We start from the raw sequence: 15,933 nt of genomic DNA, 5'->3' as shown, positions 1-15,933 counted from the left end.
GTCCTTATACAGCTGCATTGTTTCTGGGAGGCAGACCGCAAGAAACAATGACTTGGTGTGCCCCCACAAACGACAGGATCACCTGATGAACGAGTGTTCCGTTTGTTCATCAGGGACACATTTACATGCGCAGATTGTCAGGAACAAGCATTCACATGAACAGTCGTTCCCAATAATCTGCCCGATAACTGGCTTGTGTAAATCCACCTTTAGGTTCCATTCACATGTCCATAGGTGTTTTGCGGTCCGCAAATTGCTGATCCGCAAAACACGGACACTGGCAATGTGCATGCCGCATTTCGCAGACCCCACATCACCGGCACTATAATAGAAAATGCCTTTTCTTGTTCACAGTTGCGGACAAGAAAAGGACATGTTCTATTTTTTTCGGGAACGGAATTGCAGATGCGGATAGCGGATGGTCCGCATCCGTTCCGGCCCCATTGAAAATAAATGGGTCCGCACCCGTTCTGCAAAAATTGCGGAACGGATCCGGACCATTCATATGGACGTATGAATGGATGAATGGACCCTTAGAGTCCAGAGCTGCATTCACAGTTCTGCTGGTTGTCTTTGGAAACTGATGACAAGGTAGTACTGTAGTAGTGGCATAGTTAGTTTTTTAGATTACTGTACATTACCTGATGTAGAAACTACTGAGGTCATTTATCAAACTGGTGTAATGTAGAACTGGCTTAGTTACCCACAGCACCAATCAGATTCCACCTTCCATTTTTGACATCTCTTTTGGAAAACAAAAGGTGGAATTTGATTGGTTGTTCTGGGCAACTAAGCAAGTTCTACTTTACACCAGTTTGATAAATCTCCCCTTACATTTCTCAGAATGCAGATCACAAGAGTGAAATCTAGGGAGACAATTTGCCAGGAGGAACTCGGAAAGATTTTAGTTTGGAAATCTTTGGCTCTGGATTATAAATATACACTGTAACTGAAAACCAAAGTTCATAAAGTAGAAATGTGGTTCAACATTTCTGAATCCGCTTTTCACATGGGCTAAATAAACCAAATTGTAATTTACCTTTCCTGCGCCTTCACTACCCTCTTTCCTCAGGCCTTCCTGTTCACTTTCCTTACACCAAATTACGAGATCGCAGCAGCCATTTAAAGCTCCATCTCACAGCGGAGTTTGGCTGCCACAATCGCATAACATTACAGCGTACAAAATTGATTGGGGTTCATCCCCTTCACTATTTGCCAGACACAGCTTCATACTTTTAGATCAAGTTCACACGTCAGTGTTTGGTCAGTTTGGTCAGGGACTGTGAGCCTAAACCAGGTGCAGGTGAAAAACACGAAGAAGTGCAAATCTTACAAGTGCAAAGCTGTGCCTGGCAAGGAACATGGCACTTGACAGAGCACCGTGATCCCTCTAATCAGCTGATTAATGGGGGTGTAAAGTGTAGGATCCAATCAATCTAATATTGATTGCCCATCAATTTTAAAGTCCCTACTTTAATTCTACATGTAAACTGAAGTGATGTTGAAAGGAGGCCATATGTTACGATTCCCCCATATCACACACATAAGTCAGAGAGTTATGAGTGCTGGGGTTAAGCATAATACATAAATTGGCTATATTTTGCAGCAAGTAGAAAATCTCTCCAATTACCTTTATAAAAGCTCAGGTGTGATCCTATACATGGTCGCACAAGAAGAGATGACCATTCCATCTGTTCTTTCGTTGCTTGGCAGTAAGGAGCCGCAGAGGCTCTACAAGCAGCTTGGACATTGCTTGTATAGCAGCTGGGAACTGTTTTGATTTGTTTCTGAAAATACAGTATATAATACACATACACCAACAACATTACAGTAGAAAAACATACATGATCTGATCCGTATCTTACATACATGTGTTGACATGTAAACGGCTGGAATGAACGTGGTAAATGTAGTGTGTCAGGAGGCATTCGGTCGAATACTAATGGCAGGTCCTGTTAGCCAGTCAGTAAGGGCATCACTCCGAGCTCCTGGAGCTGCGCCCTCACCACACTGTCCCATCCTTTGTTGGCCTGCGGGTTCCTGGGGGACGGATGCATGATGCTTTTCACAGTCACCTCCATGCCTTCTGCAGCCAAGGCTTTTCTCGCGCGTTGCTCTGAAAACTTACCAACCCCAATTACCATTTTGACCCCAAGAGTCTTGACAACTTGACATAAGGATTCGTCACAGATATCGAGGAGCGAATCCCTCTGTGCTTTAGGCAGGTCTGTCGGAGTCATATTCTTGCCGGACTGATTCATAAATATGAGCGGGCAGTGGTTGTGCACGAAGCAGTGTTTGAAGAAGACTTCAGGTTGGCCACAGATGGACTTGAAAAAACTCCAAAATCGAGCACCACTCACTTCGCTGTTGGGACAATCAAAGCCACGTATAGGTCTTTTTGGATGCTCCACTTGTGGTTTACCGACATTTCCGTCGATCTGAAGCCAGTCACGGACATGCTTAACCTCCCCAAATGGAACCTGAGAAAATAGGTGCATGCAATGATGTAAATACAGAGGTTTGGATATTCCCCGATATATACCTTCAACATATGTTACAGTATAGCCATGCATTGGTCAACCATGTAAAAAGCATAGAAACACTCAGTATACATTTTTGGCTCACTGCAGAGGAAAGTGTAGTCTGCTGCTCTTTTCTATGCCGCCACATACCACCACAACAGGGGACAAATGGGCACACTTCTGTCTCTATCACATGAATGATATTTGCCCCAGTAGCATTTACAGTGCATATGCCAAATGTGTCCACCCAAACACAGTGTGAACATAGCCCTACTGGTATATACCAATATGTAATTTGAATGCAGTATGTAACTTATCTGTCTTTAAGGGCATCTGTCAGCAGATTTGTACCTATGACACTGGCTCACCTGTTACATGTGCACTTGGCTGCTGAAGGCATCTGTCTTGGTCCCATGTTCATATGTGACTGCATTGCTGAGAAAAATGATGTTTTAATACATGCAAATGATCCTCTAGGAGCAACGGGGGCGTTACCATTACACCTAGAGGCGCAGCTCCTTCTGCAACTGCCGCACCCTCTGCACTTTGATTGACAGGGTCAGGTACTGAAAACATCATCATCCCTGACCCTGTCAATAAAAGTGCAAAGGGTGCAGCAGTTTCAGAGAGAGCTTAGAATCTAGGTGTAATGGCAACGCCCCCATTGCTCCTAGAGGCTCATTTGCATATAATAAAACATATTTTTTTTCAGCAATGCGGGCACATATGAACATGGGACCAACACAGATGCCTTCAGCTGCCAAGCGCACATGTAACAGGTCAGCCAGTTTCATACAAATCTGCTGACAGATGCCCTTTAAATCACGGGCACGGGAAAAAAAGGGCCAGACTTGATTGTACAGCTGAACACCATTTCTCTTGATGCAATTGCACCAGAAAACTGCTGCAATACATTGCTATAAGTGCCCCAATGCATTTTTATCTGAGGTATTTCTGAGGACAAACTATCACTGAGAAAATAACGACTTTTCTTATAAAACTTAACTTTTACTTCATTGCTAATAAAATAATACCCCACAATGTATACAATAATTAATAACATATTGTGCCACATAAGAAAAACAGAGCCTTACTTTGAACGTAGTCAAGGATAATAACATCTAAGTCATTGAAGATGCAACAACTTACAGTTTTGGAGACCAAGGGCTTGAATACTTTGATAGATGAGAAGTGGAGAGGGGGAAATCTTTCCCTGATGAATCCCTCAAAACACTACCCCTGCCTACAGGCGGAGCACCCGCCCCAAAAGGGGTGACCCCACCTCTCGGTGGTAAGCCCTCCCTGTCACCTAATGTGACCCTACCAAGGTGTGATGAATAATTGTCCCAACACGTTTCCCCAGTGTCATGTGAGCTGCTTCATCAGGGGACCAAAAATAAATAATCCAATAGGCATCAATGATATTGGCACATCAGGATGCCATTACCATGCTGCCAATATCATTGATGCTTATTGGATTATCTCCAAGGCTCTGTTTTTCTTATGTGGCACAATATGTTATTAATTATTGTATACATTGTGGGGTATTATTTTATTAGCAATGAAGTAAAAGTCGTTATTTTCTCAGTGATAGTTATTTCTGCACTTTTCAATGCTATAGATTGTTGTCAGTGATAATTTCTGAGGATAAAACAAAAGCTGAGGTGCCGGCAGATGTTAGGCCGTGTTCACATCACCGTTTCGTTTTCCGTCAGAAGAACAGGAAAAAAAATATATAGATCCTTTATTTTGAGCATCCTTTGTACTAATTTTGCATCCATTTTTGTTAGTTGCGTCAGAGATCCATTAATTTAGACAGAAGAAAAGGTCTAAAATAATAGATTTCTATGGTAACTGACAAAAATGGATGCAAAATGAACACGAAAGGATGCTCAAAATAAAGGATCAATTTTTTATTTATTTTTATGTTTCTATGCTTTTGACGGATCAGAAGAACGAAAAACAAAACCGTGATGTGAACCCGGCCTAACACATTCTGCAAAGTAAAAATAATTGAAGCCTTTCATTGATGAATAACATAGTCCGCCCTAAAATATCTTTACAACAAACTTTTTTCTTGGTTTACTATGTGCATAATAGACCTATGGATCCAGAGATAATATAAGGGATATATGTTCCAATTTGGCTAGCAATTTCTAGCATCTCATAGCCACATAATTCTTTCCCTTAGCTGAGGTATGACGCAGTTTGGCATGATCTCAAAATGATCACACAGCTTAATAAAGGAATGGGGCAGAGAGGTGTAACCAATTATCACAGCGGGCAAGCCTGTCTGACCCTTTCATGGAGTGTCATTCCTCCCACTCCCAGTCAGTCTCTCCATCTGCCATTAACACATTTCATGCTCTTTTTTTGAGCATTAGTCTGGGTGTCAGGCCTGGTATTTATAGAGCCGAGGATACAAGCGAGTAGGACAACGTTGGCAGGACTGGTATATGGCAGGTATAGTTATAATGAAGTAAACCTTGACAGATTTATTACAGGAAAGAAATGGATGAAGAAATGCCTAACAAGTGTCTGTATCAGAGATGAGTTAATGGTGCAAAATGCTCAAGACGCCCTTAATTGAGCAATTTTATGCGGGTTAATATGGCACCAATGCAATTAAATGTAAAAAAGATCAATCTGTCCGCTTAGCACAAATTAACCTCATTCAGGGAGGATCTTACCCCTGTCTGAGCCATCCCGAACGGTCCAGGGTTCATTCCTAAGAACAGCACTTCCTTTCTCGATTGGCAGTACGTCCGGACATACTTCTCGTGAGGGTCCCAGGCATACAACAGGGGGTTGTACACATACTTTACCGGATCCTGAAAGAGCAGGTTTCCCAGCTTCAAGTTCAACTCTAATTCTGCTTGTAGGAAACCATCAGCAGGATTCTCCTCGGCATATCGGTCAGGAGATGCATTAGGCTGGGACTGAGCGACAATCATTCCTTCTTCTCCAGTGCTGTAGCCTGTACAACAAAAAAGTCTATATTTAAAGGGGTATTTCCATAAATCATTTCATACCAAAGTCCTGAAACGCTGTTAAAGGGGTTGTCCCAATCCACAGGATAAGTGTGCGTTATGCAGGGGTCTAGCCACTGGGGTCGCGGCCAATCACAACAGTCTTGTTACCCTATTTGAATGGAGTGGGTTTGTGCATGTCTTCTGCACTGCATTTAACTCTATGAGACCTTTGCTAATCACACTAATCTTCTATCCTGTGGATAGGGAAAAAGAGCATTTTGTGGGGCAACCCCCTTAACAGCAGTGTTAAAAAATGTTGCTGTGTTTCTAGCATAAAAAAACTTTAGTACGTCCCCCTTGGTGTTACTGCTAATCTGAGTTGCTAGGACAGAATCAGTCTCCTTCCCCCTCTGGCAGCTGACAGTATAGTATACTTTCCTAACTAGCAGAGCAGAAAATGATTTCTATCGGATGGTCTCTGAATTATGCAGAGACCTGGTTGTGGAGACGGGGACTGAGCACACCTGAACAACAGCACACAACCCAATAGATGGACGTACACATTGGTATACACTTGAACACTAGGTAGCACCATACCAAAGCTGGCGATAATGCCTGACAGATGCCTTCACTCATTAAAGCTATGAATTCAGTGGACACCTCTTGAACTTAAAGTGCTGGTGCCAAGAATTAAACTAATCCCTGATCGAGAGGAAAGGGAAAAGGCGTCCGATCTGTTGGGGTCACTCTGTATGGAGAGGCAGTTGACCATGCATGTTGCTGCTCCATTCATCTCTATGTGACTGCTGGAGATGGCCAAGCCCTGCAATCTTCAGACCTCCTTTCTCACGATCGGTGGGTGTCCAAGCGGTCAAACCCCCACCAATCAGACAATTATCCCTTCTCCTGTGGACAGGGGATGTGTTAAGTTTGCAATTTAATTCATTCTCCACAATTCTCAGGTCTCAAGTGTCCACAAATGTTCATGAGGTCTGAGCAAGCTGTAGACCATCAAGCTCTTTCAGAATATAGCCCCTTCCCTATTAGGCCTCTTGCACACGGCCGTTGTGCGGCCATCCCGCGCATTGGGACCTGCAATTTGTGATCCCCAATGCGCAGGCCCCTTCTGTGATCCGTCCACACCGTAAAAAAAATAAAAATAGAACAAGTTCTATTTTTTGACGGTGCGGAGGCACAGACAGAAACACAACAGCAGTGTGCACAAGGCCTTATAACTTGCAGATAAGGCTACATGCACACGGCCGTTGTTTTGGTCCGTATCCGAGCTGCAGTTTTTACGGCTTGGATGCGGACCAATTCACTTCAATGGGGCAGCAAAAGTGTGCTGTCCGCATCCGTGGCTCCGTTCCGTGGACTGCAAAAAAAATATAACAACATGGCCTATTCTTGTCCGCACTTTGCGGACAAGAATAGGCAGTTATATTAAAGGCTGTCCGTGCCGTTCCGCAAATTGCGGAATGTACACGGACGCCATCCGTGTTTTGCAGATATAGCCTAAGAATGACTTCCCAAGAAAGGATTCTGACAGCTTGTCAGTAGTGTTTAGGGCTGGGCAATTAATTAAATTAATTCACCCTTTCAGAACCCAGTAATGTTGTTTTTTGAAATATTGAAAAATCACATTTTTTTGTCCAGAGTGCTGTATCAGTGCAGGCTATGCAGTGTGTTCAGTCCCTGCCACTCACATCATTAACCCTGGCTCAGGCGGCTTGTAGAGGCCTCATACAGGCTGCACTGATACTGATCACTAGGACCCACCTCTGACTGTATTCGGGATCCCACTGTAACGGCCAGAAAGGAGATAACTCCAATGCCTGCCGTGTAACTCCCTATATGCCGCAGTTGATGGTGACCGCGGCATCTAGGAAGTTAAAAGGGCTCCCTGTCACACCCCTGTGAACAGAATTGTGGGGTTCTAATGTGCTGTCATGGCAACCGGGGGCCTAGTCCTGCTATGACTGTATTTCTTTTAGACTGTGCCACAAACTCAGCCTAAGGCCTCTTGCACACGACCGTGTGCTGCCCTTGTCCGTGCTGCAGACCGCAAATTGCGGTCCGCAATGCACAGGCACCGACCGTGGGGCTGCCGCATGCGGATCGCGACTTCATTCACTTGAACGGGGTCCACGATCCATCCGTTCCGCAAAAAGATAGGACAAGTTCCGTTCAGTGCTTCCGTTCCACATCTCCAGAATTGCGGACCAATTCAAGTGAATGAGTCCGCATCAAGTGATAGGCTATAAGGCATTAGTATACAAAGTGCTAATGCATAATAAGGCCTCATGCACGCGACAGTATTTTTTCACTGTCCGCAAAACGGGGTTCCGTTGGTCCGTGACCATTTTTTCGTCCGTGGGTCTTCCTTGATTTTTGGAGTCGTCTCTTACAGGGGGCTATGATACGCACAATTAACCCCTTCAGGTGCAGCACCTGAGGGGTTAATTGTACGGATCACGGCCCCCTGTAAGAGATCGGGTGCTGCCAGGCAGCAGGGGGCAGTCATGTACACAGTTCGTTGTATATTCTAACTAGAAGCGTCCCCATCACCATGGGAACGCCTCTGTGTTAGGCCTCATGCACACGACAGTTTTTTTTCACGGCCCGCAAAAACGGGGTCCGTGGGTCCGTGATCCGTGACCGTTTTTCCGTCCGTGGGTCTTCCTTGATTTTTGGAGGATCCACGGACATGAAAAAAAAGTCATTCACGAAGTGAAAACTCAGCTCTGAAAAAGCTTTTTATGCAGACTTGAATGGGTCCGTGAACCGTTGTCCGTCCAAAAAATAGGACAGGTCATTTTTTTTTGACGGACAGGATACACGGATCACGGTCTCGGCTGCAAAACGGCGCATTTTCCGATTTTTGCACGGACTCATTGAAAGTCAATGGGTCCGCAAAAAAAAACGGAAAACGGCACAACGGCCACGGATGCACACAACAGTCGTGTGCATGAGGCCTAAAAGTGATGTCTGCTAGTGGGGCTAAAAACATAATTTAAGGACGGTTAATAAAGTGTATTTAAAAAAATAAAGCCATTTTTCTGTAAAAAGGTGTCATTATTTTGTAAAAGTGGTAAAAAAAACCATGCACAGATCTATGCTATTGCCGTACAATCCATGCAATAAAGATATTGTTAAACTGTCCTGTGAACAATACAAAAATAAATGCTAATCAATAAGACCGATGTACCCCACAATGGTGCCAATGAGAACTACGTCCCTTCGGACAAAAAACAGTATACTGTTACACTGGCGTAAAAGTGAATAGGTATGGCTCTTCGAATGTGGCAACAATGTGATTGTATTGAGCCAGATCAGAGCCTCCATATGTAACGGCAATGCCCCACTGTCAGGCCGAATGCACACGGCCGTGAGCGATCCGTGGTAACACGGCCTGGATTCCTGCTGAGAGCAGGAGCGCACAGCATTATTGGTTGCTATGACGCCGTGCGCTTCCTGTCGCCGCTGCACTACAGTAATACACTCGTATAGATCATATGAGTTTATTACTGTAGTGCAGCGGCGGCACGAAGCGCGCGGCGTCATAGCAACCAATGACACCGTGCGCTCCTGCTCTCAGCAGGAATCCAGGCCGTGTTACCACGGACCGCTCACGGCCGTGTGCATTCGGCCTTACTCATAGAGGCTTATCTGCAAGCGCAAATGCAACAGGTCAGCCGGAAAATATATATTACTCTACAAAATAGATAAACTTCCTTAGATTGAAAATAATCACGTTTTTTTTTTTTTTTGGGGGGGGGCCAAATTGCCCTGCCCTAGTAATGTCTAAGGCCTCATGCATACGACCATAGTTCGGGTGCAGCCCTATTCACTTCAATGGGGCCGCAAAAGATGCTGACAGCACTGTGTCCTGTCCGCATCCGTTGCTCCGTTCCGTGGCCCCGCAAAAAAAAAATATAGCATGTCCTACTCTTGTCTGTTTTGCGGACAAGAATAGGCATTTCTACAATGGGCCGCCCGTTCCATTACTCAAATTGCTGAAGGCACACAGGCGGCTTCCATTTTTTGCGGGCTGCAAAAAACGGAACAGTCGCGTGGATGTAGCCTAAAGGGGATGCCAGGTAGTATGAATTACTCTCATCAGTCTAATATAATTGATCTGTCCTTCCTGCTTTAAGCCTCATTCACAGGTCAGCATTTCACGAACGTGTGCTGTACGTGTTCTCCACGGACAGCACACGTTCCCATTCATTTTAATGTGTGTATTCAGACATCAGCACGGATGCATGCTCAATTTTGTCCGTGTTCACGGATCCATCACGTCCATTATAGTCTATGGGTCCGTGAAATCCACGGATGCAACACGGATTCCATCCGTGTTGCATCCATGTTTCACGGATCATCATTAGGAGAAGATGCTTTGAAAATTATTTTTCAGCTGTTAAGGCTACATTCACACGTCAGTATTTTCCTATATCCCGATTTTCGGTCCGTTTTTTGCGGATCCGTTGTTCCTGAAAATGTTTCCGTATGTCATCCGTTTTTTGCGGATCCGCAAAAAACGGAAACATGTATAAATTTCAATAATCAAATAAAGTTGTTTGGATTTCTTTGAAAAAAAATTGAAGAAAAAAAAACAAAAAACATTTGTTGTGTTTCCAGGAACGGATTCCGCATAAAACGGATGACATACGGAATGACATCCGAATGTCTTCCGTTTTTTGCGGATCCATTGACTTTGTATTGTACCAGGATCCGAATTTTGCGGAAAAGAATAGGACATGTTTTATATTTAAACGGACATGCGGAACGGAACAACGGAAACGGACAGCACACATTGTGCTGTCCGATTTTTTTCCAGGACCCATTGAAAATGAATGGGTCCTGATCTGTTCCGCAAAAAACGGAACAGATCAGGAAAGAAAAAACGGACATGTGAATGGACCCTAAGTGTCAGTGAAACACAGATGCAACACGGACAGTGAAAAACGGACACACGGACCCAACAAGGATCCTTCACGGACGCATCACTGACCAACTGCTCACGGATTTGAGTACGGACACGGACGTGTGAATGAGGCTTTACACTGCAGTTCTGCTGGTTGAAATCAACTGCTGTGTATAAGCGCAAATGACACCACAAGGCCTGTGGGATGTTAGTTTATAGGGAGCTAGTTTTCATTAAAATAAGGACACAATTGTTATAAAATACAAAAATAAGAAAAAGAGTTATTAGGTAGATGAGCATACAGCAAATGGACGTATATAAGGGGGGCGGGAGGGTGGACAGGGGACGGGTACTGACACATTAATAGCGATCCCAGCGGGTGCACTCTCATTGATCAGACATTGACGGCATGTAAATCAATACAGCAAACCCTATTAATCATCACATAATGAAAATCTATTCAGCTTTCCAGCATACTTTGTGTTTCAATTCTTCAGCATTTTCAAGACCTATGCTTTTGGTTAGGGAATGGAAACTTTGGTGTACGTATTATGAATGTGAAGAGGGCAGAAAGCTGCTGCCACACAGCTCTGGTGTAATCTGGGGGTAACCTGGCACCAAGTTTTCAATTCCTCTATGTGCCCAACCACAAGTGAAACTCCATATTTAGGCCCCTTTCACATGAGCGAGTTTCCCGCTCGGGTGCAATGCGTGACCTCAAACGCATAGCACCCGCACTGAATCCTGACCCATTCATTTCAATGGGTCTGTGTACATGAGCGGTTTTTTTCACGCATCACTTCTGCGTTGACGTGAAATCCCCAGCATGTTCTATATTCTGCGTTTTTCACGCAGCCCTGGCCCCATAGAAGTGAATGAGGCTTCTGTAAAAAACGCATTGCATCTGGAAGCAAGTGCGGATACGATGCGTTTTTCACTGGTTGCTAAGAGATGTTGTTTGTAAACCTTCAGTTTTTTATTAAGCGTGTGAAAAACGCATTAAAACGCATTGTACCCGCGCGGAAAAAACTGAACAACTGAACGCAATCGCAGACAAAACTGACTGAACTTTCTTGCAAAATGGTGCGAGTTTCACTGAACGCATCCGGACCTAATCCGTCACGCTTGTGTGACAGAGGCCTTAGGCTACCTGCACACGATGCAGATTTGTGTGCATAAAATCCGCACTATTTATCATGTTTTGGTGGTTTTGTGCGGTTTTTATGCAGCTTTTGTTGCAGATTTTCTGTTTATGTTGAAGTCTATGAGGAAAACTGCTCTACAGAAGGGGCGGAATCACATACAAAATTGACAAGCCGTTTTTGCGGCTCTGATGCGGACCCATTCACTTTGATGGGGCCGCAAAAGATGCGGACAGCACTCCGTGTGCTGTTCGCATCCATTGCTCCGTTCCGAGGCCCTGCAAAAAAAATATATAGCATGTTCTATTCTTGTCCGTTTTGCAGACAAGAATAGGCATGTCTACAATGGGCCGCCCGTTCCGCAATTTGCGGAAGGCACACGGACGGCTTCCGTTTTTTGCGGATCGCAAAAAACTGCACGGTCGTGTGCATGAGGCCTAAGGCATTATTCTTGATAAGCGTCTCGTGTATATGTGCCACCCATCAGAGAAATGTCAAGAACGTTCAGTTCAGTCCTGATAATTGCCCGTGTATCGGCCCTTGTAAACAGGCCTTAACTCTTCAAAAAGAGGTTCTGCAGAAGTTGAGGTGAATACCTACATTAAAGGAAACCTGTCATCAAGATTTTGTGTATAGAGCTGAGGATGTGGGTTGCTAGATGGCCGCTAGCACATCCACAATACCCAGTCCCCATAGCTCTGTGTGCTTTTATTGTGTAAAAAAAACGATTTGATACATATGCAAATTACCCTGAGATGAGTCCTTTCCCTGACTCATCTCACCTACAGGACTCAACTCAGGGTAATTTGCATATGTATCAAATCGGGGTTTTTTACACAATAAAAGCACACAGAGCTATGGGGACTGGGTATTGCGGATGTGCTAGCGGCCATCTAGCAACCCATGTTCTCAGCTCTATACCCAAAATCCCGGTGACAGGTTCCCTTTAACTTATAAAGCTTTGTAAGTCACCTTTAAGGTCAGTAACCAGTATAAATTCACTCTGCCCACAGCCCTATACATTTATAGGGTCACAGAACATTTTGGCAACCGCTATTATTTTTATGAGGTACAGAAGGGGTCAACTATCCCATATATAAATGATAGATGAGGTTTTTACATGCACTGTCAAGGGATTTTCTAAGAATTTTTAGTTACACCCCATAGCGTATATGACCTAATAAAAATGTCATACTCCCCTTCCCTCCCGCTGGATATGGACACGCATACCACTGAAGCCAGTCATTGGCTGTAGCTGTACACATGACCACGTCCAGAAGTAAACGAGCTGGAGGCAGACTGACAAACAGGAGCGTCAGGTGAGTACGGCTTTTTCATTGGTCACACACACTACGGACATTTTTTGCAGCTCACACACCAACTCATTCATTTCAATGGGCAAAAGAACAAAAGTGTGGCGTCTCCACAAATTATAGAATATGTCTTAATCTTGTCCATTCAAGTGAACAGAGCTTAGCCGCCCCCAGGCTAGTTGATACTAGTCGTGACGTCACTGGGCCGGCGGTAAACAGTAAGAAGGCCGCGGCGCTGCTGGAGCGCCGCTGCCTTCTCAAACAGCTAATCGGCGGGGGCCCGGGTGTTGGACCCCCACCGATCAGATGCTGATGATCTACCCAGAGGATAGATCATCAGTTTAAACAAAGTGCAGAACCCCTTTAATATCCGAGCCATGTCTTAAGGCCTGTTTAAAGGTTTGAACACTGACTTACGGCCTCTTGCACACGGACGTTTTTTTCTTTCAGTTTTTTTTTTGCATTCCGTATACAGAACCATTAATTTCTATGGATCCGCAAAAAAAATGGAAGCTACTCCGTATGCCTTCCATTTCCGTTCAAAGATAGAACATGTCCTATTATTGTCCGCATAACGGACAAAGATAGTACTGTTCTATCATGGGCCAGCTGTTCCGTTCCGCAAAAAACTGAATACACACAGACGTCATCCGTGTTTTTTGTGGATCCATTTTTTGCGGTCCGCAAAATACTGAGAAAGCCCAATGGACGTGTGCAAGAGGCCTTATAGGATATCTGCCAAACATCTGGTGGCATTGGAGGCAGAGCTTGTGAAGAGCTCATTTGTAACCCCAAACGGCATGCAGGTTGATGAACCAATACAAACAATTGGGGTCATTTACCAAACTGGTGTAAAGCTGAACTGGCTTAGTTGCCCATAGCAACCAATCTGATTCTACCTTTCATTTTCCAAAGCAGCTGTCAAAAATAAAAGGTGGAATCTGATTGGTTGCTATTAGTGATGAGCGGAGAGAGCTTTGGATGTAACATTCGAAGTCGCTTCGTTCAAAACTTTGGATTTATACTGTACGGAGATCGATCTGTGTACAGTATCAGAATGTATGGGCTCCGATGAGCCGAAGTTAGTTACTCACGAAGTCGCGCGTGACTTTGTTGAATAACTTCGCTAATTGATTTTTAAAGTGGAAAACCACTTCAAAACGTAAAACTGAACTCGGCTTCGGTTCCGAGGTACTAGTTGGAACTGAAGCCTAGTTCGGTTTGAAATTTTGAAGTGGTTTTCCACTTTAAAAATCAACTACCGGTTATTCAACAAAGTCTCGTGAGTAACTAACTTCGGCTCACCGGAGCCCATACATTCTAATACTGTACGGAGACGGATCTCTGTACAGTGTTATTCCGGAGTTTTGAACAAAGCGACTTTGGATGTAACATCTGAGCTCGCTCCGCTCATCACCAGTTGCCATGTTCTACTTTACACCAGTTTGACAAATGAGTCCAATTGAGCGCTGCAGCCCCTCAGACAGATGTAATGGTGACCTGTGCTGAGGATAGGCTATGTCCTTATCGCAGAAAACCCCTTTAATAAATGGCTCACCATGCTGCTGACTGAAGCCCCGCCCACTACCCATAAAATATTCCTGATGAAAGGGCTTCATAAAAATGGCGCTTCCCTCTGCCCCGCTGTCTGGACACTTCACACTCCTGCTCACTGCAGTGTAGCGCTGATGGTGATCTGTAAACCACCGAATGACGTAACATTTCAGTCGCACTGTTCGCATATAGGAAATGTCCGCCCATGCACATGGCCGCGCCTCTTATGTCACGTGACACGGTCGTTCCCGTCTTCCTCTAGCTGCATCCTGTTAACCCAAACAACTCCGCGGCTCTCCCACAATGCACCGCAGCTAAAACACTAGAAGGTAGTCGCACACCACAAAGGAATGGCTACCGCTGTAGTCACACACGCACCAGAGTGCACGGGACTGTTCACACTGGAGAGGGGCTCCCTACACACAGGCTGCGCCCTCACCACGCACACTACCAGCAGTCCTTCACTAGATAGTTACCTCAGATAGACGCTCTATCCTAGCAGGACCTTTGATAATGTCATGTGACCAGTCACGTGCGGGGAGGAGCAACTTTGAGACGCTTGCGTCAAGTGGTTGGTTACACGGTGAGACCGCACATGCGCAGACGTTAGGAATCTAGTGTCATGGCGGCAAAGCATTAGCTTCACTGCAAGATGTATGCTGCAGAGCTGTGCGTGTTATTAATCTGCATCATGCAGCAGAGCTGTGTTATTAATCTGCATCATGCAGCAGAACTGTGTTATTAATCTGCATCATGCAGCAGAGCTGTGCGTGTTGATCTGCATCATTCAGCAGAGCTGTGCGTGTTATTGATCTGCATCATGCAGCAGAGCTGTGCGTGTTATTAATCTGCATCATGCAGCAGAGCTGTGCGTGTTATTAATCTGCATCATGCAGCAGAGCTGTGTGTGTGTTATTAATCTGCATCATGCAGCAGAGCTGTGCGTGTTATTAATCTGCATCATGCAGCAGAGCTGTGCGTGTTATTAATCTGCATCATGCAGCAGAGCTGTGCGTGTTATTAATCTGCATCATGCAGCAGACTGTGTGTGTTATTAATCTGCATCATGCAGCAGAGCTGTGCGTGTTATTAATCTGCATCATGCAGCAGAGCTGTGCGTGTTATTAATCTGCATCATGCAGCAGAGCTGTGCGTGTTATTAAACTGCATCATGCAGCAGAGCTGTGCGTGTTATTAAACTGCATCATGCAGCAGAGCTGTGCGTGTTATTAATCTGCATCATGCAGCAGGCTGTGCGTGTTATTAATCTGCACCATGCAGCAGAGCGGTGTGTGTTATTAATCTGCATCATGCAGCAGAGCTGTGTGCGTGTTATTAATCTGCATCATGCAGCAGGCTGTGCGTGTTATTAATCTGCATCATGCAGCAGAGCTGTGCGTGTTATTAATCTGCATCATGCAGCAGAGCTGTGCGTGTTATTAATCTGCATCATGCAGAACAGTTTTAGACTTTTCACCTTTCTCTACCTTGCAAAGATGC

The 15,933-nt window shown here is 44.8% G+C and overlaps 1 protein-coding gene across 2 annotated transcripts; it reads right to left on the bottom strand.

The window, feature by feature from the left end:
* Nucleotides 1-443: 443 nt before the first annotated feature.
* Nucleotides 444-14,953, bottom strand: SMUG1 (single-strand-selective monofunctional uracil-DNA glycosylase 1). 2 transcript variants are annotated; one of them, XM_044286587.1, is made up of 3 exons: nucleotides 14,910-14,953; nucleotides 5,216-5,502; nucleotides 444-2,483 (listed from the first exon to the last, which is right to left on the bottom strand). In XM_044286587.1, the coding sequence occupies exons 2-3, from the start codon at nucleotides 5,477-5,479 to the stop codon at nucleotides 1,956-1,958; spliced, it is 792 nt and encodes a 263-aa protein (XP_044142522.1). In that variant the 5' UTR covers nucleotides 5,480-5,502; nucleotides 14,910-14,953; the 3' UTR covers nucleotides 444-1,955. The 2 variants fall into 2 exon arrangements, with proteins under 2 accessions (XP_044142522.1, XP_044142521.1); XM_044286586.1 differs by lacking the exon at nucleotides 14,910-14,953 and adding an exon at nucleotides 14,438-14,541.
* Nucleotides 14,954-15,933: the final 980 nt, after the last annotated feature.

Source organism: Bufo gargarizans, chromosome 3 (assembly GCF_014858855.1).
Source record: "Bufo gargarizans isolate SCDJY-AF-19 chromosome 3, ASM1485885v1, whole genome shotgun sequence".
In the NCBI taxonomy this organism is placed as follows: domain Eukaryota; kingdom Metazoa; phylum Chordata; class Amphibia; order Anura; family Bufonidae; genus Bufo; species Bufo gargarizans.
This window is presented reverse-complemented; position numbering and strand designations above follow the sequence as displayed.